The sequence below is a fragment of the Cydia amplana genome, chromosome 18 (assembly GCF_948474715.1).
Source record: "Cydia amplana chromosome 18, ilCydAmpl1.1, whole genome shotgun sequence".
NCBI lineage: Eukaryota > Metazoa > Arthropoda > Insecta > Lepidoptera > Tortricidae > Cydia > Cydia amplana.
Window position 1 is genome coordinate 10072891 of NC_086086.1, and position 26867 is coordinate 10099757.

The 26867-nt window shown below is 36.7% G+C and overlaps 1 protein-coding gene across 1 annotated transcript in view; it reads left to right on the top strand.

The window, feature by feature from the left end:
• Positions 1-26867, top strand: part of LOC134656601 (protein unc-13 homolog B-like) — a 326977-nt gene that overhangs the window by 49382 nt on the left and 250728 nt on the right. The window contains exons 2-4 of the mRNA XM_063512157.1: positions 15413-15442; positions 15996-16098; positions 23944-24058. Coding sequence (XP_063368227.1) covers positions 15413-15442; positions 15996-16098; positions 23944-24058 — 248 coding nt within the window. The remainder of the gene's footprint in view (positions 1-15412; positions 15443-15995; positions 16099-23943; positions 24059-26867) is intronic.

Here is a 26867-nt window from a genome sequence, read left to right on the forward strand (position 1 = left end):
TTTCTTATAATAAAAATTGTATTTGTATGGGTATTCCAATTGTATTTCTCTTTAATGTAAAATATATTCTAGGCCATTCAATAGATACCTACTAGGTACAAAAAAATCACAATTTCACAGTATTCTATTTAGTCTGTATGAATGAGTTTAAACTCCATAAGTAAATATGGAAACAAAAGAAAGAAATAAATAAAAGTATATAGGAAGTCAAAAAAGCCTTAAATTTAACTCGACTCTGCGTTTAGAGTAATAAGCGATTCACGGCGTACTTTATAGGGAAATGTACCCCATTTTTCTTTGGGACGACAGTATAGGGACCCACAGAAGTAATAACACACAGTACCTTGAATAAAACACTTGATACATGAATAGCATAGGTACCTACGAGCACATATTAAATAGGGTGTCGCAGTCAGTAATAATACTTACTTACTTACTAACTTGGCTGGCGTGATGACCCAAAATGAGTCTTGGCCTATTAATATTATTACTTGTATCTCCTTTTTTGGGATCACGGGCCTATAAATCTCGGTCTTTTGATAGGCTTGCGTCCAAGATCCAACACGTAAAGGCCCCTTGGAAAGCCTGCTGGGACCCTTTCACAGGTGCAAAAACAGACATAGGTACATGAACCGGTCTCAGCAGGCATTGGGACTAATTGTAGAAAAAGTGAACAGAATGGATTGAAGTTTGGGTGGACTATGAGACTGGGTTATTGCAAAGACGTACGGACACCTGCCATAACAATGTTTACACAAGTTATCGAGGCAGGTGGTGACTTGCCGCGCACTAGATGGGCGCCTGAAACTGCCGTCGGGAAGACGACCAGGAGCAACATCGCTGTGAGCGGCTCCGGGGTGTCGAGAGGTGTGCGCCGCTTTCTACCCAGTGGCTGTTAATAGCCACTTTCACTTCCACTCCTGGAGCATATAGCTCTAACGACTCCTCTCTGGACGGCCAATGAAGGCAAGCCAGAGCCGAGAGTCCTGCGGGTCCCCTTGGGGTCCACTCCGACCGACGAAGACACGCCGGAGACGGAGACCCTGACCGACTCTCTGGAGCACTCGGGTTCTTCGGGTCGTTACTCCCCAACAGCTCGCCACAAGCTGCCCTTATTAACCTTATTATTCAGTAATAATGGTTTTGGAAAGTACGTTATTAAAATTCTTGATTATTTGTTTTTGGTTGTAGCATTTAAAAGCGTTAGACTTTGTAGTCGGAATTGAATATTTAAGTACCTACCTAGTATGTATCATAAGCAAAACTACTACTACTAAATAAATATCATAGGACATTATTTCACTAATACAGTAAGCTCAATAAGGCTTGTGTTGTGGGTATAAATACCACAAAAACAACAATGGATGAGACATGATGAAAATGGGTCTAAAGACAACAATACCTATATATAATATACCTGTATACATATTAAACACCTACTTATACGTAAAGGTTTTTTGCTTGGGACAGAAATACCTACCACTGAAATCAATATGAAATGTCCCAGTAGGTATATTGATGAATACTGGCTCAGTCCAACTTCTCCTATACACCATCCGGCCTCGTTTAGCGGTTATTCCTCTAACGATAGTAACGATACCTACCCTTCTAATGACTTACGCCATCTAGAAAAGCTTTTCATAATATATCTCATATCCTGACTAATATTGTGGCTGGTTTATTCTCAACTCAAGATTTGTTTGGTCTCATTTTGATTTCACTTGAATTGTAGGGGAAACTGGGGAGGGTTGATCACCCCTTTTGTTTTTAGCATACATTTTCTTAACTATTTGTAGTATTGAATAACTTTATAGACCATACGACTCAGAATTTATCTCTTCATTAATAGTTTGAATTAGAACAGATTTGTGCAATAAATTAGATCATTATTTAATGAAAACCCATACTGTTGACTTTTACCATGTGTCCCCTATGTAAGGGAGACTTGTTTACCCCTGGCCGGGAGCCTTGATCCTAGGGGGATCAAGTGACCCTGGTTCTTGGGACACATGGTAAACATATTTTTAGCATGTCTCCCCATACCAGATTCTCATTGATTATATAACTCTGATTGCTATTAGCAATGCATCTATAATTTGTAAAATACACAGCAAACATATATATATTGCATCTTCCATGCTTTGAAGTTGTATTTCCGGTAATCAGATGTCTAAGCCGAAGGGATCAAGTCTTCCAGATTTGGGGACACTTGGTAAAAAGATTTTAAGTGGCAATGTCATATTTCGAGGGTAGTATCTACATTAATTTATTCACTTTATCTACAGAAAATTAATATATGAAGATATCAAACACATATTAATCCATAATCTTATACTTTTAAAAAACAATGTAATCGTATTATCCATAAAACAACATAAAATAGGGAATCAATTTTTGTACCAAAAAAAAAAACAAAATCTAAGTTATTAACATAAAATTTCTTGTAACAAGCTAATTTTTTTAAAGTTCTTATGTAGGTATTTTTAGCGTCAGATACCTACAGCAATTTTATTTTTTTTACCCATCACTGGTAGTTATTGTTTACTATAATAAATAAGTTTAGAAATTTACTGCTCACGTTTCGAGGACGGTGTTTGAGCTGCATAATCCTAAAATGCTTTTTATGGACCGTCGGTTCTATAGTACATGAGGTCGGAAAGCCATTGAAATAGCCTTTCATCCATAAAAACAAATATCGCCGGTTGAAAACCAAATATCGTTATAAGTGTTTTTTGTCGACCGAGTAACATCCCCTGTGTGTAAAACGTTTAACTTGATAAAAAAGACCAAGTACGGGTAGTTCGTAAAATGTTGATGTCAACTTTAGTCAGTCTTCAAAGGCCACGGGGATAATTCCGTTTTCGGAGTCGGTTGTATAATTAAAAACTGAATTATACGCCATTAAATTCCGTTTTAATAAACAATAATGAGTCAAAAACCTTGAAAGTTTAAATCAGTGTTTCTCTGGTCGTACTTTCGCGGCATGATTTACTAAAGAAAAGAAAATATTTATGATAGCTCTATGAATCATTTTGTAAGTAAATTTATTATAATGTATACTTGATCGCTTTGGGGGTGACATGATCCCGGAATCATATCTCCCCTGAAGAAAAAGACAAAGTCTCCCCATACATAGTAAGATTATAAAACGTGCCGTACTCGAAACATGTGTTCGCGTATATCAATGTAATCTAAGTTAATCATCACCTCAATAAACAACAAATAAAATAAGCACACTCACTAACATCATTTCCATCTCATATTATAAAATAAATCCAGTTAAAGCTTACCGAAAATTGAATATAGTACGCAGAAAATCTTTCACCGTCCGCCATTTTTGAACCACTGACTTTTCCGATACAGTGCCATGACAGAACGTGAAGTTAGGAACGAATGAATGAGTGTTACCAGCGCAAAAAATTGTATCTCGTTTGGTTTGATTAAAAATGAAGTTTACCAAGTGTCCCCTAGGGATCGACCCTCCCCACCCTCACCTACCTACTTCATACAATATTTTATTAAGGTCTAAGGGAGTGCATATTAGGGGTCTGCCATCTTATGACCTAAATAGTTAACTGAAACTTGACATTGACACTTCACGCTAAGATGCTGCCCTCTAAAGTGCACGCACGCTCCCTACCGCGTTTTAGGTTCTGCCATCTTGCGGCCTAAATCGGAAACTTAAACATGACATTAATACTTTGTGCCAATAATCAAGGGGCTCCTGTGCTGCCCCCTACAGTTCATAAATGTTCTCTATTGGAAAAGTGTAATTTTACCATAGTTAAATACCTATTATGTGTTTTACGTATTGTTATTGCAGCCATGTTGTTTTCATATCAAGATGGGTGTACACCTTCCCTGTTTGTATAAATGATTAGTAAGGAAAACGTCCTGAATAAAATTGGTGTATTACATTTTACGACTACCCAAGCTTCTGTATAGTGACGGGTCATATCTGAAATATTTCTAGTTTCGTTAGCCGTTAGCAACAAAGTTTTTGCTTCCCTTAATGTGAAACGAAGCAACAAACAAATAATTTAGTGTAATTATGTAAAATATAACCTTCATACTTGTCATTACGTCCGTTCGTCCGCAGCACTAGCTCTATTTAAATAGCCTTCCTATTTATTTTTACGTTTAATAAAAAAAATGCGTTTATTTCGGACAGCGTATCCATACTACATAGTACATACACAACACAAATAAATCTCTCTAGTCTCTTTTATTTTAATTAACGTTCTAAGTATTTAATTGAAATCTCAGTTCCTTCTTCGTAGTTAGCAACGTATAGTAACAAAACAACGTAAATTAACAAAATAAAATAAAATGAGAACAATGTGGGTAAAGGTTAAAGCAACCGACATAAATTTTGAGGAATACTGCGTGGAATGGACAGAACTCAGGACACAGGAATTAAATGTCACCATTCGGGAATAAAATTAATCTTGATTAATATTTCAAAGGACAAATATTGCTGTATATACTGGATTACTTAATTAGTGAAATAAACTCTTTTTAAGCTTTAAAATGTCATTTGTTATTTTTATTGCCTATTTTATGCCTCCTCTGTAGAGTAAAACCAGTATTAAAATGAGCACTCTTCAAGTACGGGTACCATCAGTTTGGCACTGACATAAACGCCATCGAGAACGTAATTTACTTTCTATACATCTTGCTCGTACTCGCATATTAGTGCGAACGAGATGTATAGAAAGTAAATTACGTTCTCGATAGTGTATATGTCAGTTTTGATACTGTCCGTGACTCATGGTACGGGCTCAGTATGTTTACCTAACTCGTACGTTCAAATGTTATGTTAATGAGTCTACTGAAACAGATTGGAGGACTAACCTGCTACGTCGTAGTGCTACAAACGTTAGCTTAGCAAACAAAGGAGCTAACGCAGCTTAGTGTAAGGCCTGGGCGGACGCTCGAAGCGGAGCGTTCGGCGGGGCGTGCAGCGGGGCGTCAGGCTCACAAGTAATTTGAGCAGCGTGCACTAAGGCCGCTACTATACGCTTGCATTTGTTTAACATGCACGCCGCACGCCCTGCCCCGCTGCACGCCCAAGTCGAGCATCCACTCAGGCCTTACACTTACTCATACTTGAGGGCCGATTCGAGCGTACATTTTGATATCGAAATGGTGTTATTTTGTTATCATTAGCGCGTGGCTTCTTGGTTGATTTCTAAAGAAACCCTCCTTAAGTGCAGATCGAATTGACCGATTGTTCCTTAACAATTGACGACAATTCTTTATACTCAAATTAGGTAGTAGGTACGAGTATAGTAACAGCTAATAGTTGTAGAGGTTATTGACCGTTTGGTCGTTTTCCCTCCGTCAATTTGACCCCCGATGTCGCCTGACCGCTCGAGTCCGCCAAAAGCATTTGGTTGGCCGCCCTGATTCATGGCCTTCCGCTTTGACAAGCTTTGTTTAATGATTTCGGGTCGGGATGGTTATTTATAATGTGTAAAGCAGAGGTTTTGGGTAACAGGTTACTAGTTGGATTGGGTGGCTTGATGTTAAAAGGTTCAATGACACATTTTGGGTAATCTCTAAGTTTACAGATCTAAATAGGTATCTTAATACAAGGTTTTTTATTACCGATATTAGTTACTTTATCTTATGCGCTGTGAAAATGCATATGCGTAGGTAATGATTACCCATTAATGCATAGCGATATACATGATAATATATATTTTATAAATAAAATTATCTCGTTTGAGGTCCTTCTGTAATAACATGGTACCAAAATGTATAGGTATGTGTGATAAGTTCGTTATGAACTATGATATTACGCGTTTTCTGATTATGTGATAACACTATATAAAACTCTTACAAAGATCAGAGCCCGTACCATGATGATTGATGACTCATGGTACGGGCTCTGATCTTTACGGCGACCATCAGTTTGGCACTGACATAAACGCCATCGAGAACGTAATTTACTTTCTATACATCTTGCTCGTACTCGCATATAAGTGCAAACAAGATGTATCGAAAGTAAATTACGTTCTCGATAGCGTATATGTCAGTTTTGACACTGTACAGAGCCCGCACCATGAGTGACTGACATATACGCTATCGAGAACGTAATTTACTTTCTATACATCTCGTTTGCACTTATATGCAAGTACGACCGAGATACATAGAAAGTAAATTACGTTCTCCACGGCGTTTAATGTCGGTGCCAAACTGGTGGTAGCTGTACTGTACAAGCATTCGAATGAGATGGGATGTTTAATATTCATTTGCTTCAGTGTACGGTACAGATAAATCTCTGTCGTAGATTACGCGAAATTTAATTAAATAAATGGCTTGCCCGAATCAGCGGCATCTTTTTGTGGTATTTAGTTAAATGTAAAGATTCTATAGAATTTACTTACATTTTGTATTTAAACAAAACGTTGTTACAAGGTAAAATGTGGTGTACCCTTATTTTACCGTAAAATCTTTTGCCGAATTTTGTTTTAAAGAAAATTATTCATAGAATAATCGAATCCCACATTTTTTTTACAACTAATTTTGTTTCTTCGATTATTAATTTTAAAGAAACATACTATGTAACTTTATTAAAATTCAGAATATTTATTGAAAGATTATTAAATAAAATAAAATACTAACTGTAGAATAAAATAAATTTTTACTTATATTAGTTTTTTTATTTTATTTGTTTTTTTTTGTACTGTAGAATTATTATTCATTGAATATTATTTGTACGACACTACAGTTCACAGAATATTGATTTCAACTATTATTACTTCACTAAATTACCTTTCACCTAGTATTCATTTAAATAAAACACACTTCAAATACACCTAAACGCACTTAGACTTAAAAGTCTAAACTAATCAAAATCCGAATCGGAGCACGTGGTCTTGTCTGTCCTACCCCTAGAGTGTATGTAAAAAGCCGGAGGCGTGGAGGGGAAGCAGCTCTCGCCCGCCGTAACAAAGCGCAGAGCACAACGCGAGCCGAAGCTGTGGAGGCGAGTATTTGTGCCTGCGCTTTGATACGCAATGGTGAAGGGGCTGCTTTGCCCGTAGCGCCGGAGCAGACGCGGACCACGAGTACCACGACTCGATAAAGAATATAACTCCAACAATAACAACTCCGCAACATCATCACATTCATTCATTCATTGTGGATTCATTTGAGTCAACATTTCATATGATTTTACCAGCAATGTTTTTAACGTTGCAATGACTTTCGGCCTAACAAAAATATGTATGAAGAATACTTTAATAATATATTATTCTATGAAATTAATGTTCGACTAAATAACTGTTCTGTATTTTAAATTTCGGTAAACCATATTTATGAGAATCAACTTTTATACATATCGATGATTCTGTGAAATGAAATTACATGGATAAATTATCCTTAAAACGAAACAACTTTTTAATTTTTTCTGTGAAATGTAACTAAACCGAACCAAAATTGTTTGAATTAAATATTCTGTGTAATGATTATTTTGCAATATGAAATTACTTGAAACATTTTCTGTGAAACAAAAATCTACAGAAAAATTGGCAACAAAACAAAGGTAAACCAAAACAATGTACCTAATAATAGTAAGGCGGCGGATCAGGTTTTAGGTTACTTTTCGTGAATGTCATCAGCATCACTACATAGTATAAAACAAAGTCACTTCCCACCGTCTATCTGTCCCTATGTAAGCTTAGATCTTTAAAACTACGCAACGGATTTTGGTGCGTTTTTTTTAATAGTGATTCAAGAGGAAGGTTTATGTATAATTTGTTAACCCGTGCGAAGCCAGGGCGGGTCGCTAGTCTCGGATATGAGTGAATATAGTATCAGTGCATTCAGTTTGATGTCCTGAACACAAATATATGACATGACAAGCGCGAAAATGGTGGGGGTAGTTGTGTGACGAAGGAGTGTGACGTTATTAAGTCGGTCTTTTAAACATACCATATGGGGTACCAAAGTAAAGGGCTTTGTGAGTAGATTACAAATATATAACATACTCTAAAATTTTCACTACTTGGTTTAACAAATTAGAAGAAAACTGGGCAAAAGGGCAATTTAGATCCTTGCCCAGCATCAGAAAGTTTTTGGAAGCCAGCAAAGCGGACGGCAGGTGAAGTTTGCTTTATACGAGTAGGTTAGTAACCCGTATAAAGCAACTCCATTCAACGACAAAGTCTACACTGATTTAAACTTTCACGATTTTTACACATTTTTAAATTGTACAACGGGACTTAATCGCGTATCTAAGTTTTAAGATTTACCTCCGACCTTTCGAGGACGGCGATGTCCCCGTGGTCTCGGAGAAGACTGACTTAAGTTGATATCAGCATCTTCTAACCGCGCGAGTTTTTCGAACTACCCGCACTTGGTCTTGTTTATCCGCTTGAACGTTTTGCGCACTAGGAATGTCACTCTGTCAACGCATTTGATGCGGTTTTTAATAGATAGAGTGATTCAAAAGGAAGGTTTATGTATCATTTGTTAACCCGTGCGAAGCCGGGGCGGGTCACTAGTATATAGTAAAATTTAAAGTCACTGATTTCCTTTCAAATTCTTTTGCCGGTATTTGTACTTACGTACGTCGCGCGTCGCCAAAGCAGGCTATAAATAAGCTCGTAATTATACCAAGTTACTAACGTAAAACATGTTGAAGACTTAATAATAGGCCTTCAAAACTCGGAATTATTGACGGTTGAAATGTTTGGAGTAACATTCGAACTTTAGAAATTTTAATTTGATTTCATAATGATTTCACATTACCTACCATCCGTCTTGGTCTTACTTAGACATTAGTGCTTAGAGTCTGTGCGGAAAGAGAAGAGTCGTGGAATGTATGGGGCCCAATACATTCCACGACTCTTCTCTTTCCGAACATACTCTACAAGATGCAATGTAATTAACATTTAGTAAATAAAGTTGATTTTAAATGTCCGAATACGATGGCCTACAAAATAAAGTTGTGTTTAAAGCCATTTTAAAGTTAAAAGTATGAATTTTAATGAATAAATGTGTGTCCATTTTCAAAACTTTTATACTATTGAACAAGGCTATAATTATTGTAATTTATGGTAGTGAATTAGTAAAAAAACTTGTCTTTATGTTGCGAAGTACGACCGAACAGAATTTATCCAATCGATGTCATGTTTTTTTGATATATGTTTTTAAGCTATAAGCTTTTAATAAAATTATAAGCTATGTTTTAAATTGTTGAAAGCAGAACATCCAACTGGATAATTTTAAACCTAGTTTTAGGCGCTCTACTTTTAAATAATATCGAGTTCTCGATGCGTTATGACCGCATGAAAAAATAAACATTTTTGCAACGGAATATACGATAGCCTCTTCCATGTCTGAACCTCAAATCTGATACCAGTTCAATTTAACCTTTAAATGCATGACTTTTTCTTTTTGCCCGAAATTAATATATGTATCACATAATTGTTTGCCGATTCTAGGAAAAATAGTAAAAAAAAATATAACTTCGATTTTCACTGCGAAATCAGTGTTAGAAGTTGAATTGGCTAAATCATATTTATGTAAATATGTAATTTTCAGTAATAGATATATGAAATTTTTTACTACCATTAGAAAGGTACACTATTTGTGATATACTTATGATAAAGTTTTTAAATATACAATAATTACAAACCCCGAAAACACCGTTCAAAATCACATACTAAAAATTGTCAACTTCTGGATTTTTCCAAGCATTCCGACTTTTCGTCTTAAAACGAATGTAATTTTTATACATTAAAAATATTGCGTAAATTTAACCCTTAAATCATTACCCTACTACTTGACGTTTTGTATAAAGGTGCATTCAAGAACGTAAGCCTTTTTTTTAAATCTGTGAGCTGTCTAATGCTTTAATAACAAAACTTCCGTGAGACAAAGACATATTAAAATACGTGAGTGACCCGTTTCTAATATATTTAATATGTCTAATGCTTTGTAGACATTTGGCAACACTATGCATTTAAGGGTTAAAAATACAAGCCATCAAACTTGTCCACGTGATTTCATAAAATCGTTCAGAGAATGAGGTCACAGATGATTAACAAGCTGGTCAGCATCGATTGAAGGCTGAGGCTTTCGTGCGCCACGCAACCCTGGAGGCAGATTGAAAAAAGTGCGACTTATTTATTTTTATTAATTCAAAAATAGGTACATTAAAGACGAAGCTCAAAAACATGGTAAATTTAGAACATAATATATAAACACTGAATATGCCTTCGGGTCTCCGTTTTTAAACTTATTGAATACCTCTTAGATCATAATTAAATTTAATCTTATTAACGCGGTTTGTTCTCCCGTGTTCGAGGGTACTATGTTGTCAAACTAATAGTACGTTTCTTAATCAAGTTTTAATACGCCATACGTTTTATGTGTACGAAAATGTGTAGGGCATAATTGTTAATTGACAGTGGTTTTTGACCAAAAGCCATACTATAAATAGTCATCATTTTGATAGGCATATGCAGGATTATGTTTCTTGTGAGTCGCATAATTTCTTTTTAACCTTTTGGACGCCAATGACCGATATATCCGCGTCTTTGGTTCAACGCCAAAGACCGATTAATCGATCACAGACCACACAGCAACATCGACCTACGTGCTTATACATAAAGTTCAACTTCAGTTTTGACACTTCAATGATGTGGCGTCTGAGTGACAGCTTTTGTGTTTGACACGGCGTGGAAAAGGTTAAACCCTTTTTTTTTGGTATGGTTACGCATAATACATAAAATGTCATCATCATTCAATTTAAGAGCTGGGCTCTTGTCGGTGCAGCGTGATGAAGTTGTCTCCACCTTGGTCGATCCGAAGTCAGCCCCTTAGTGTCCTGGTACGACACGGCCCCTACATGTTCCTTCACTTGGCTCATATAACTTTTTCTTGGTCTTCCCCTCCTTCTCCTTCCATTTATTTTCCCTTCTATTATGTTTGTGATGAAGTGGTCGTGTCGTAGCAGGTGGCCGATAATTTTTCCTCTTCTATTTTTAATAATGTTCATTAAACTTCTCTTTTCATTCACTCTGTTCAGGACGGCTTCATTGGTCACTCTTTCCGTCCACTTTATTCCCTCCATCCTTCGCCAGCACCACATTTCAAATGCTTGTAGATATAGATAGATAGATAGATAGATAATATCTATTTCTGATTGAAAATTTACATGTTACTTCCTTAAAAATAGCAGAAATTCACAAAAAGATCGTCAAGTGTATACAAACAAAATTTAAAGAATAATAAAAATAATAGTAAATTGTGAAATCAATAATGTCAAAAATAAAATAGAAATAAAATTAAAATGTCGTACAACTTAACTAAAATCTAAAACTATTTTGTATATAATACTAGTGCTTTCCTAGGTAATATAATGTCAAGTTCCATAAATAAAATGTCAAAAATGAATACAAAAAACCAAAATAAAATAAAAACAATAATTTAAATTAATGTCAAGTAAAAATTTTTAGTATTTGTATTGTTCACTGTACTCTTTTACAGAGTACAGCGATGTCGTTAATAATAGTTCTTTAAGTCGGCGATCAAACATGTCGTCATCGGTCTCATTTCTGATACTGGCGGGTAGACGTTCATACAGCGACGGACCTATTACTCGCGGGTTCTTGTCGAGTAGCGCTAGCCGCCTCGGCACGGGTAGTAATCGCCCCGTTTGACGGGTTATTCTGCCGAGCATAGTTGACCGTTTAAATTGGTCAATATTTCTACGCGTAAACATTATAATTTCGTAGACGTATAGCGAGTAATATGTCATTATGTTAAATTTTTTGAAGAGCTCTCTACACGAGTTCCTCGAACTCACACCCGCCAATATTCTTACAGCCCGTTTTTGCAGTATAAATACTCGGTCTGAATCGGTTGAGTTGCCGTACAAGATTATACCGTAGTGCATCAGTGAAAAGAAATACGCGTAGTATATTTGTATTAAGGCGTCATTTGAGACAATTGGTTTCAGTTTGCGCAGCGCAAACACAGCGCTGCCTAACCTTTCACACAAGTTGTCTATGTGATCTTTCCACTTCAGCTTGGCGTCTATGGTGAATCCGAGGAACCTGCATGAGTCGCAGCGCGGTATCGGACTCTGTACCTGTGGGATGTGTGTAGTGTTTCCAGCTGAGAACAAGATTACGTTCGATTTAGAGGTGTTTAGGACGAGACCGTTCGCCGAGAACCACTCGCTAAGTTGGCGGTACGCGTTAGCTATGTTTTGCTCAAGTTGTAAGTGCGTGTGAGCGGTTACTACTACGGTTGTATCATCGGCAAACAACACCGTCGTACCTTCGGTTACAGAGGTAGGGAGATCATTTATAAACATTAAAAACAGAGTGTTTCCGAGCGCCGATCCTTGTGGTATGCCTAGTTTTAGCACACCTGCCTCAGATCTAATGTTTTCAATGGAACCTGATACCTCCATTTTGACCTCAACCGTCTGCTTTCTATCGTCAAGGAACGATGCGAATAAGTCATGAACTTTATTTTTGATTCCGTAGTGCCCTATCTTTTCCAATATCAGTTCATGACTTATAACATCGAACGCTTTCGATAAATCGCAGAATACCCCTGCTACCTTCTCCTTTGCATCTAAAGCGGTTGAAATGCAATCGTATATTTGATATGCCGCTGCTGTTGTCGATCTATTTTTTCTATAAGCAAATTGTCTGTCCGTCAGTAGGTCATTTGTCTCAAGATGGCGCATTATAGTGGTGGATAAGATAGACTCAATGATTTTGGATATATTAGGTACTATGGTGATGGGTCTATAATTATCCACAGAACTTTTTTCTCCTTTACCTTTATATACTGGACATACTCGTGTGCATTTCAGTACGTTAGGGTACACTCCGCAAGCGAACATGGAGTTTATAAGTTCTACTAGTAACCCTGCAACGACTGGCCAGATACACTCGATTATGTTCAGTGATATATCATAGATATCTAAGGTTGTGTTTTTTTTCATCATGGACCGCAACGTACGGTTTAGGTCTGTTAGTGTGACTGTGGGTAAAACAAGTTCAGGTATATTTGTGTTTTGTAACTGTTGTTGTAAGTATTGTACAGAGTCCGGTTTATTTATATTTAAATTAAACTTCGAAGCTACTGTGAGAAAGTGTTGGTTTAAGCGTTCAGGCACTTCTCGAGGTGGTATATTCTTCCCGCTTTCATCCTTTAGGGACACGGCATGTTGCGGTTGTTTTGTTGACGTTTCGTGGTTGACTACGCGCCACATTTCTTTAGGCGGGTTTTTGCTGCTTACGATGCGGTTTGCATAATATTCTCGACGGGCTGTCAAAGATTCCGATTTAATATGATCTGCTAGATAGCTAATGCGTTCCGCTAGAGTTTCCAATTCTGGGTACTGACGTTTCATCTCGGTTAGATCGTTATAGTCTGTAATTTGTTTTGAGAGGGTTTCTGTAAGCCATGGGACCGATTTGCTTTTTTTGATTAAGATGTTTTTGGTCGGGAAGTGTACGTCAGTATAATACTTTAAAACATTAAATAATTTGTCAAATTTGTAGTTAATAGAAGATATGTCGTCAAATATAAAATTCCAATTGTAATTTTCTATGTCAATATAAAATGCTAATAAGGATTGGTCAGTGTATAGCCGCTTTTGGATGTAAGTGTTTGGCTTGATTTTTTGTCTCAGCTCGTCAGTGGGCAAGGTAAACACTTGGGCGCTGTGGTCGCTGATGGGGGTGTCAAGCGGAGCGGCCGCGACGCCCCGCCACCCGCGCGCCACCAGCCCGCAGTCGATGCTACTTGCACTGTGCGCGGTCACACGGGTCGGAAACTCAACACAATTTCTACACATGTAGCTTTGAAGGATTTCGTCTACGCGCCGTTTCGAAATGTTTTCGGACATGAAATCGACATTTTGATCTCCGACCAAAATGAACTTCTTATTCTCATTTGTAAGCTTATCTAATAATAAATCTAAATTATTTATATACATGTCAAAATCACCATTTATTAAATGCTTGTAAATGCTTGTACATAAAATGTACTTATAAGAAAATACATTTTCAAGCCTCAACAAATATGATTTCAATCACCTTCGTGCTACACCCTAATACCTTTAAGTCACATCGAATTAAACTCATAACTAAACCAACAAATCCCCGTAAAGCGGTTAAACAGCTTTCCATTTCTCAGTGAGGATGATTACTCGTAGTTGACTACCAACTTGCCTAAACAAGCCGACTTAACTTTAAACTGATAAAGTTAAGCTTGGTTCGCTAGGCGCCTATAGTTATTTCACTTTGTTATCTGACATACTGCCGTATTCGAATTTCAAGATATTCACAAGAGACGACACGTACTAGATCCATTCTAGATACGTTATAGTTTATTTAGATTTCAACTAGTTCTCTTTTGCAGCGCAATTCGGGCAACCAATGTCACTTTTACGATAGATCGTGTTAGATATCTATTAGACGTGAATTAGATCTCTAAGTAATATCTTGTGGAAATCGTTCAAGAGTATCTCCAGAATCGCGGAAATGTCAAATTTGACAGGTTAGATCTTAAACATATCGTTATCGTATCTTGGCGATGTCTAAAAGATATCTAATAAATGTCTATTACAAAATCCGAATCGGGCCCTTTTGAGTTGATATATTGCTCTCAAGTGAAGAGAAAAAGACCTCAGACATTTTGAAAACACTTTTTTCTTTCGGTGTTAGGTAGTTTGGAAGTTGGCTTGGGCTCGTTAGCTTCTTTTGTTTGCTTTGCGGACGTGATGCGAGTTTCGTTTGTTTTTGTCCTAGAAGTTTTGGTCTAGTCTTGGTTGGTGTCACAGACAAGACATCCTCCAGACTGAGCATATTAGCGCTACCCCCTCTGCCACAAATATACGGTAGTTTTACTCCATTTTCGAGTCAGTGTCTTTGTGTGACGTCCGTGTCTTTGAACGGACCAATCACGGCACGGGACTCGCTCACCTCGTCCCCCGCACCCCAGTATTTTTGGCAGCATCGGTTTCATGAAATAATTGCTCTAAAACTCCGTCTAGAGGATTCCTAGTCTATGCAATGGTTGGTGTAAACATATAGGAAATTGGTTGTTAGGTCTTTGGCAGTCAATAGGGGTCAAGTAATCGGGAAATAAATAATCGAACCTAGATTTTCTTTTCTTGGCCACTCTCGTGCTCTCTTGGGGAATATGAAGTATAGGTATACAGTATACTGTGAGTTGTAAATAAATAGATAAATATAATAGGACATGGAGGCTACAGTTGTACGCCATTGGGTTTGGGCTTAATAAAATGTCTTTATAATTATGAAATTACATTATAAACAAAAACTTGTTAAGATTTTATTGTTTGTCTATCTGTAGGTTTATATGAAACCTGAATAAGAACTAACATTGTTATTTTCTTTTGTTTCAGTTAAAAAAGCGCGTTATGTTGGTATACAAGGTGAGTTACATTTACTTTATTACTATATGCCAATATAATATTTATGTATTTAAATTACATTCATTACTTTGATAAATGGATTGTTTATTGATTCCTTAAAGCTTGGAATGTACATCCACATAGTAATGTATCATTAAAACTATTCGATATTATTAGAAAGGTTTTGGGTACGCGACTAGTTTCTACGACATGTACGGCTACCATCAGTTTGGCACTGACATAAACGCCATCGAGAACTTAATTTACTTTCTATACATGTCGCTCGTACTCGCATATTAGTGCAAACGAGATGTATAGAAAGTAAATTACGTTCTCGATAGCGTATATGCTAGTTTTGACACTGTCAGTGACTCATGGTACGGGCTATGGAACGACAACTTTTAATATCGCAATCACGACGTTTTGTCATAAGACCATAATTTTCTCAAAATTTTCACAAATTTTTCGCGAACGTAACCGCCGTCCCCCTTTTCATCCGTTCCGAACTCTGCTAAATAAGTATTTATAATGAAAGATCAAAGATGGCGTTTTAATATAATTTTCTATTCAACAGCAACACAATTCAACACGTACGTGACACTCAAACTGCAGAATGTCAAGTCGACGACGGTGACAGTTAAGGGGCCCACACCGTGCTGGGAGCAAGATTTCCTGTTGTAAGTACACATGCGAAAACGAACTCTAACCATAAGACTGGATAGCTCAAATTCTACTGACGACTATTGCAGACAAAGTCGATTGCTAAAGTTCACAATGCTGTGAAAACAGAAATGAATTTTATGTAATAGGCGCTTGGGGACATTTTTCTTTGAAGTTGATTATGTAAACAAGGAATACTTTTGCTAAGCAACAGAGGTTTCTGTTTAACAGTAGCGAGGCTTTTTGTTGTTCTATCTATTACTATTGAAATACCCTTGATATCTTGGGTTTTGAGTTCGGGAAGACTTAAGACGGGTAACTAAGATGAGCATATAAAATATTCTACTAGAATTGTTTTCATTCTTTGCTCTACTTAAAAGAAAACTTTTTCGTTTGGAAGCAACCAATACCTATTTTACACTTGTGTAAGATTAATCAATTTTTTTTTTAATAACAAAAATATTAAAACATGCTTTATTAAACTGCCAAAAATAAACCAGCATCGCTTATTTCATTCATCATCATGTCTGTCAAGAAGATGACGTGTGTGATGCGTCTCGCGCAAACCATTAAGCCTATAGAAGGCTTTCGCGATAAAGAAATTGTAGAGGCATTCAATGTTTTCATTCTTTTATAAGAAGCTGTATACACATTTGGATTTTCAGATTCAAGATAGCTGTGAATAATTATTAAGTTAAAGATTAAATAGTAGGTACTTAAACTAATGTTGACTATCATAAGATATTCTCTCAAGAATATTACATAGCGTATTTGGTACTTAACTTAAAACAAACAACAACAACAACTTAACAATTGTCTTTAACGATATTTAATATCGATAAACAAACAAACCAAAAACCAAACCAAACATAATTTAAGATTAAGACCTCTCATACATTTCATACTGTGACATTTTGATTCAGGCTCAAAATTCATTGACCAGACAGGTGTCATTATTAATTTCTAAGAGGCGTGCACCAATAAAAATTATACTTTTCTATCCGCGGTTGTGAAAAGATAACTAACAAGAAAAGTCGCCCAGGTGAAAATAAAGTGCTGAAATGGCCAAGTTTCAATACCGAGAACCAGTCAACTGAATTAAACTCGTAATGTAATAAGTTGTTCGCGGGGTTTTAAGTATAAAGTACCAATTGGAGTGGAATTTGTGGCTGCAAAAATACCTAGAAATGTTCAGTTATATTGTAAGGAAAATATCCTAATTACAGTGAACGGAAATTGCGTAACGCGGATCGCGGTTGGAATGATTCAAAAGGCCGGTTGATAACTGGCTATAACAGTGTGTAAATCCAATACGAACATTAAATTAAACCAGATAGTATAATTTATTCGTCTAATCAAGTAATCATTTATTAAAAAGCTTTTTTAAGTTAGGTACACTTAATTATGACCCCGTCATTATTATTTTTAAACTTACCGAACAGAAATGTAGGTACTAAGATAACATGAAATTACGAGATACGAGCTTTTTAATAGTAACTGCCAACAAGCGTTGACAGCTACTTTAAAAAGCTCGTATCCGGTAACTTATTATGTGTTGTATTACATTGCGAGCCGAATTATTTTGTTTGGTTTAAATTTTCATTGTATGTATTTCTAAGCAAAATCTATCTCAATATACTTCTTAGGTCCTTTGCTAACCATCGTTTAAATATTCGCCCGTATTTAATGTAAGTACACACTTTATAATGGACGTTGAATATTCGAATAGTCGTTACGTTAGATCGTTACCAACATAATACTTGGCTGCCGTGTCACGCGCATCTCGTGTAACTTTAAAAGTTGAGTTTCGACATAATTACTTACGTTTAAAGTTTTAAAGATTCAAATGCTGTTATCGTTGACGGCTTATCGTAAATTTTTAATTTTTTCTAATCTACATGTGGGAAATATGGTCACAGAATAGGATCTTCCATTTTTTTTTCGCATAAGTAATTGAATAGTTTTCATTTTATTCGAATTAAATGGTTCCGCATGACCAACTCTTCCATACTATAGTGGTCACACGAAGTCATGTAAGTCAAGTTACATGACATACGCGTGATCAGACGTGCCACGTATTTAAGCGAAATAATATTGTTGTCGTAAAAACCATGCGCTCGGCCAGTCATGCCAAATTGCCTAACTCCGGTAACTTAAGAACATATATCATGCAACTCAAGTTAACTGATTTGTATCTGACGCCATCGGCAAAATAATGAAGTTACATGAGTTAGTCATATGCTTTTCAAAATGTTCTTTTAGAAGATATACCTATATTTAATGGTTTTTTAAGAGATTTAGACTGGTTACCCGTAACTCATGTAACTCGAGTCAACGGAGTTTGGCGTGCACGGCAGTTGGTACTAGGTATTCGTTTCTCAGGTTTTTTATTAAGCATAAAAAAGTAGGTTCGAATAATAAAAAGCCTCGACTTCAACTCGGTTATAACGTGTAAACGCTTTACTCTGATACCATCGTGATTTGGAACATTTGCCTCCTTTATTGACACAAAGCCTTATAAAACATAATATTTATATGAAGATAAGTCTTTATGGGACTAAGAATAGTCTGGTCGGCTAGATAAAGTAACAGATTGTTAGGGGAATGAAGGTTACGTGACAGGGATTGCAATTTTTTCCAACCAGATGGGATCTCTGAAAATGGACGCGTGTTTATAGCAAGCGCTTTATTCTCTTTTAAATTGGTTTTTCGTTATTGATCTCGTCTATTAAATACCACACTGGCTAACTAAACTCCCTGGATTCTTTAACCATTTCCACGCAGTGTCAAACACAAAAGCTGTTACTCAGACGAGACGCCACACACAGACTTAAATTTAAGTCTGTGACGCCACATCGTTGAAGTGTCAAAACTGAAGTTGAACTTTATGTATATGCAAGTAGGTCGATGTTGCTCTGTGGTCTGTGACCGATTAATCGGTCTTTGGCGTTGAACCTACGTTGCGGATATATCGGTTATTGGCATCCAAAAGGTTAAACAATTGTTTTGTTTTCAACCTTGTATTTTTACTAGTATTATTATCTTTATTATTCAATAAAATATCTAAGTAATTAAAATTTTAAATATGTACAATATTCTGCGTTGTTCATAATCATATTAATCTCTGTTAAATCTAACAAGCCGTTGATAAATTATGACGTTATCTATGAAAAGGGACCTTATTGTCGATGGCGCTTATGCCATTATTAACGATGCTCCAATATCAATACAATGCCGCGCGACGCTGTGCGGCGTAAGCGCCATCGACAATAAGGTCCCTTTTCTAACAAGCCGTTGATAAATTGTGACGTTATCTATATAACGTCACAATTTATCAACGGCTTGTTAGAATTAACAGAGATTTATATGATTATGAACAACGCAGAATATTGTACATATTTAACATAGAGGTTTAACCCTTTTCATAGATAATGCCCCAATTGTGATATAAAGAGACAAAATAAAACAAAGGTTGACAAGTTATATATAAATTTTTATAATTTTATATTTTTGATAATTAAATATGACAGAAGTTATATATGAATAAGGGGGGAAATATACCTACCTACGAGTTTGCTATTCATTTTTAAATTCACAAAACTGTCCCGCAGTTATTTCTGTGTCCCTCGCCCACGTTGTTTCACTGTACTCTGTAATTTGCAGACATAGACTAGGAATCCTCTAGACGGAGTTTAGAGGAATTATTTCATGAAACCGATGCTGCCAAAAATACTGGGGTGCGGGGGAAGAGGTGAGCGAGTCCCGTGCCGTGATTGGTCCGTTCAAAGACACGGACGTCACACAAAGACACTTTGACTCGAAAATTGAGTAAAACTACCGTATATTTGTGGCAGAGGGGGTAGCGCTACTCTCAGTCTAGAGAATGTCTTATCTGTGTTTGCAGACAATGTGAGCATCGGAAAATCCGCAGGAATTCGGCTGCAAATCGAGCGCCGACTGAAACCAGCTAATTGTCCCTATTGATAGCCGCGCGGTCTATAACGAAAGCTTAATTCTCTGGTGAAATAATCGGTCTGCATAAAACAATCGATTATTTTAAAGTTTAATGACAGTAAAGTAAAGTAAGTGCCAGTTGCACCATCCGCACTTGACAGACTGATCAACGTTACCCGACGACTTTATATACAATAAAATTTTGCGAACTCTAACAATGACAACCAGTTAGGTGCAACCGACCCTAAGTGGTAATTAACTTCAATTTAATATTAGTGGCCTGTGTTATGGCTCCTCTACACGATGGGCCAACGCCGGCCACTCCAAGGGACGCATTTGTGCGTTAGAGGGAGCAAGTGATATTGCCATCTCATTCTACCGCATGGCTGCGTCCCTTGGAGTGGCCGGCGCTGGCCCATCGTGTAGAGGAGCCCTCAGACAGAAAGGGGAAGGCCCTCGCTTTGAGCCGTTCCTCGTGCAAAGCCTGTCCGTGGTGATCCAGCGTGGAAATGCTGCGAGCATCATGGGCATTTAAATTTATAGTTTTATTTTTATTTGTAACCTTAATTAACAAACTAAGCTAGAGAATGAGGCAATAAATTGGGATCATTTTAATGCCTACCTTTATCCGCGACCGACTGTTTACATAGGCCCTTAAATCTTGGCGAGAAATTATTTCTCTTTATACGGTGCGGCCTAATCTTTAGCTATATTTCGCAACCTTCGAGAACTCTCAGTTCCACATGCACGAGAGCGTTCGTCTCAATCGGTCCGGCGTAAATTAGCTTTCTGTTCGGCTACCATCAGTTTGGCACTGACATAAACGCCTACGAGAACGTAATTTACTTTCTATACATCTCGCTCGTACTCGCATTTTAGTGCAAACGAGATGTATAGAAAGTAAATTACGTTCTCGGTAGCGTAAATGTCAGTTTTAACACTGTCAGTGACTCATGGTACGGGCTCTGTGTGCATATGTCAATGTGTGTAGGATCAACTGCTCTAATGCGACTCGACACTTAGATATAGTTGGTCAAACCCATTCGTCAGTCAGTAAGAACCAGGAAAACTATACTTATCCTTTTCTTTTGGGTATTAGTACTAGTGTAAGACAAATATAGTATGATTCTCTCTGTCTATGTATGAAATGAGACAGTGCTTTGACAAACTATATTAAGTAGGTATACGTAAAAAATTACCACCCTATAATATTTACCTATGTATTTGTATATTTTTAAGCAGAGTTTCTAGGACTTTAAAGAGGCGATGATGAGCCTTGAAACGTTTTTTTTTTAGTGTTGACTGTTAACGGGTTAAAAATGTATTCAAACCCATTTAATTTTGCTTGTCAGTTAACTAAACAATTAGGATCACTTAAATCCCAGCACCTGCTTACAAGCTAATTCTTTTGAGGTGAATTTTTGCTTAATCTTTTAAATGATCGGTAAGCGATTGTAATAAGACTGCTGAAACTTCGAGATAATAGACTAATATAACGTAATTTCTAATAAATTCAAATTATTAAAATTTCCACGTTGTCTGTTTAAAATCTATAGAACTTTCAATTTTGCGATGAATAATGCGATTTAATATTTTAGCGCTTTTGTCAAATTGCACTTTAGATAATTTTAATTCATCATCATCAATATTAAGAGGGCCTGGCCCTCTGTCGCTGCAGCATTTTCCATTCCAGCCTATTCTGGGCTTTCGTTTTTACTTCCTGATACGAGTGGCTACAGCACCATTCTTTTATCTGTGTCATGTATGATATTCTAGGTCTTCCTCTTCCTCTTTTTTCCTCAATTCTGCCTGCCTCAATTATTTGTACCTATCTTAATGTACATACCTACGTAAAACTTTAAAATTATATGTTATACCTACACAGGATAACATATCCTAGCAGTGCAGGGTAGGGCACCCTTGACGAAACATGTTGGGGCCCGATTCGGATTTTGTAATAGACATCTATAAGATATCTTTTAGACATCGCCAAGATACGATAACGATATGTTTAAGATCTAACCTGTCAAATTTGACATTTCCGCGATTCTGGAGTCTCTTGAACGATTTCCACAAGATATTACTTAGAGATCTAATTCACATTTAATAGATATCTAACACGATCTATCGTAAAAGTGACATTGGTTGCCCGAATTGCGCTGCAAAAGAGAACTAGTTGAAATCTAAACTATAACGTATGTAGAATGGATCTAGTACGTGTCGTCTCTTGTCAATATCTTGAAGTTCGATACGGCAGTTTGTCCCTTAGAAGGGACGCCTAACTACATGTACACGTCAAGGCGGCCAAAGGGCCAGACAGCTACCCCTCTCAGAGCTTATTCCCATGACTAACAGAGCACTAGCCTCTGTCAAACTAGTACAACTTGCTCTCCAAAACGCGTATTTGTAAAGGATCTAGGGGACTCATTTATTTTGGTCTATGATAGGCAGGAGCTAAGTAAGTGAGAGGAATAGAAGGCCAGCTGCTTGCGTAGAAATTCGGTCAGGAAATACGGCCAAGATATTTGGCGCGACGCCAAAGGGATATTTAACATTATCTTTACCGCCGTAACTCTTTTGGTTTCACTTAAGTTACGGAATGAGTTCTCGGAGTATTGATTTGTGTATAATCTTGTTATAGGTTCTAGTAACATTGAACAATATTAAGATGATACACAGGCAGCGGTATTGTACTTTAAGAGCACTTAGTTTAATATTGCGCCGAACAAACCATGATTCCAAAACAAACCAATCCAATTAGTGAATGTTTTAGATTTAAGTACTGTTTTGGTGGATGAAAAGTACTGAATGTTTTTCCTGATGTACCGCGCGTTAATTTTGTTGATCAAAATTCCGCAGAATTAATCAGTATGAAGTGCATATAGGTAGGTACTTGGAAAAATTCGACCTATGCCGCTGTGGCACGGTAGCTGAGTGGCAACAGGCAGCTGCCGCGATAGCAGAGGACGCTGCTGGTTCGATTCCAGCCTGGGGCACTGGAGGCTTGGGTCACTTTTTCTCAGTATATTATGACATTTATTTCGGTTTATAATTTATATAGTAGTGTTTCTACTTTAAATAACAACAAATTAAAATATTTTCTGAAAAAAATTAATTTGTTCTAGTAAATATGTAATTATGTAGGTAACTGTTTCCTTCTAACGTTTTTGTGTTTCGTGTTATCAACGTTTTTGGCCACAGGAATCGTTTATGGCCCCCCGGGAGAACCCAGAATATGTTCTATGCCGACACAATTTAGGGTTTCTGCAATATATTCTTATGAGATGAGGAGAGAGCGATTTTGTTTTTGCGAGGCCGAGGATAATGTCTTCCAGATATTATAGCGCCGAAGGGTCGTATCGTTTCCAGCAACGTTTTAAATAAAAGAAAGTATTTAAAAAACACTTGCTGGAAAAAAACGCTGCAACTCTCAGCTTAGTTGGTAGATCGAGGGCTGGCATCACCGAGTCACGAGTTCGATCTCGAGCGAGGTAGCGAAAATGCCATTTTTACTTTAATTCAAACTTTGTGGTTACATTAGCACTAGCAGGCGTCTGTTTAGTACAAATGCAATAGGTATTGCCTAAGACTTAATAACGAAAATCTACTAGAATAAGTAGTACCTATATTTTGCAACGGTGCAGGTGCCCCACAGGTGCCCACAAAGGGGTGACAGGAAGGGGCAGCTGTCTGTGCACATCTAATAATCGAAAAAAAAAACAAAATATAAAGCAACCAAAATTTTCTTCCCTGATAGATCGATTCTGCATGTCAAAGCTCGAATGCTTTGTCAATTTTTAATTTTTTATTCAAATCACAGGTCGCACCAAATTTATAACATTTTCATCTATATCTTTCGAATTTTCAATAACTTATAGGCGTGACACTAATGTAAGTTTTGTCCACAGTGAAACCAACGACATCAACCAGGGCTTACTAGTAGAGGTGTGGAACAAAGGCGTCATCTGGGACCGGGCTCTCGGCTACCACTACCTGCCTCTCACCTCCGTCGCTTACAACGAGGTGAGTTAGAAAAGGATACACGATCTGCTGAAATTAACTGTGCATTGCTTGTGTCCGGCCATATTTGAAGAAAAGGGCCAGGCGATTTATTATAAAAACTGCTTTAAACGTATTGTGTGTTCAAAATTAAATTTTGACTATACTTGTGTTTACCTTTTAAAAATTATATATTTTTTCGATGTTAATAATTCTGGTTGAACACATTATAGCAATTCGCTGAAGCTTGCGAATTCGATGTTCAACCTAATGAGTCCTAATAAGGGGACAAAGTAGGGGCACAGTCTAGTAAAGTATTACTTAACTAAAATCCAATAAAACATTTTTAATGCAATGTTATACTAGAAAAGTCGAGTCAGACATTAAATTGAGTCCAATATTCAGCATAATAACTGTCAATGAATAATTTTTCGGTTTACACTCACTTGTTTTAAGTCACTCGCGTGACATGTGACTTAAAACAAGTGAGTCTAAACCGTAAAATGATTCAATGTTAGTATGTCTCACAACAGTTTAAATTCGATAATAACTGTCGTTAGATTCGAAACCTCTCAGGTAAACTAATCATTCCAGACAATCGGACAAAGAATGATGAAATCCCTATTTTTTTTTCTTTGTAATCTAGGATATTGAGGAGGATTTTAGAGAGATCGAGTATGAGGCTACTTATCCGGTAATGGATTTAGATTGTAAAACTAGTAATGCCGAGTCATTTTAGGTCCTAATGTACAGTCGGTGTCCACTTTAGTGTACAGCGAGTATGGTGACGTAGATACTTAAGTTAGATTGTACTTACGCCACGCACTTAATGTACGAACGTTATTCATAAAAGCTGAAGATGTTCATTGCTGGCCGTATACACCTTGCCCAAGGGTCTCAAGGACTCCTTGCTCTAACACCTTCCAAATAACACTGATTTAAACTTTCACGATTATTACACATTATTAAATTGTACAACGGGACTTAATCGCGTATCTAAATTTTTAAGATTTACCTCCGACGTTTCGAGGACGGCGTTGTCCCCGTGGTCTCGGAGAAGACTGGCTTAAGTTGACATCAGCATCTTCTAACCGCGCGAGTTTTTCGAACTACCCGCACTTGGTCTTGTTTATCCGCTTGAACGTTTTGCGCACTAGGGATGTCACTCTGTCGACACACAACACTAACGATATCCGATTTATCGACTGTCGATATTTGTTTACGCTTACATTTACTAATGACTGGATTCCATGTGGACGAGGGTTTCAAGATCTCAAGATGCTGATCAACTTAAGCCAGTCTTCTCCGAGACCACGGGGACAACGCCGTCCTCGAAACGTCGGAGGTAAATCTTAAACATTTAGATACGCGATTAAGTCCCGTTGTACCTTCCAAATATTTGCTTAATATCAACGGCCCACCGCCCACCTAGTCTGATCTTTTCCTTTGCGTCCTTGCCGCATTTGTATTGACGTAAGATCTTAAATAAATTGTGTCCCAAATTTAAACTCCCACCTTCAACCAAACAACATCTTCATGAACAAATAAGTTTTCTGTTATAAATTGTCTGTCTGATAGAACTCACTAAATGGCTGAAACAACTAAGTTATGATGACACAGAGTCATTACTGTACCGCGTTAATTATTAACTAAACATAACATATTGGCAGAACTCATACGCTAATCCACACACGCACGCACATACACACACACACACACACACACACACACACACACACACACACACAAACACGCACACATTCATTCATTCATGTATCCTCATAATAAACATAGTAGGTATTTAATTAGGTTAGAATACTATATAATAGCATGAAATACCTAAAACATTCTTTAAAATAAAAATAGATAATATTAGTTATAAGTAGTTTACAAATAAAATAAGTTACTTGCTTATGTATAACATTTCCTATAATAAGTAATAATAAGACTGTTTAGTTATGGAGGAGCGGGGCACCCTGATACAGGTTCACTCACCTAAAAGGAAGTCCCAACCACTGATGGCAATTTGTATAATACTAAATAAGGAAATAAATAATTTTCATTTTCAGTATTCAGTATTCAGTATTCAGTATATTTATTGCATCTTCATGTTGTTTTTACAAGGTGTTAAGGTATTTCATTTCTGGATCAAACATGAACCCTGTTAGGGCATAGCAATCTTATAACTATATCTTATATCTAATAATTTACATGATACTACTATTCTTGAATAAAAAAAAAAATTAACATATAACATTAAAATTTGGTGCAAATAATATTAATTTGATTAAAAGTTTAATAAGTAATTACAAAAATGTATAAATATAAAAGTCTAATTGTGAAATATGCGTCAAAATATTGACTTACAATATTTAATATAGTTCATGAAAAACATTTCATTTTCATTTCATTTTCAAATTAAGTTTAGTTATATTAACAGTTGTTTTAACTAGGCGTCTTTAAAGCCACTGCTCGTTAATTTAGCATGCTTCAAAGTCTGGGCAAACACTTGATCCAGAACACAACTGGTCATTGTGTGGCACTACAATGGCGGCCGAACTTGGTGGAGTTGGGAAACCTTTTGTTAGTTATTTTTATTGGTACATTAACCAAAATTGTAATGGCCTCCAAGAACAGTCAAATTCTTAGGGTTTTTTTACCAAAATATCTGGTAAGATCAAGGAAGAAAAATACTTTTTGGTACTGTCAGTTAAAACTATTCTAAATTAATTATTGCTTAAAATATAAGGAAGTAAAAGTAAATCGAAATGACTAGTAGTGGTAGCGAGAAGATACACATACACGTAGGCTTAATTTAGGTATAGATGATCAA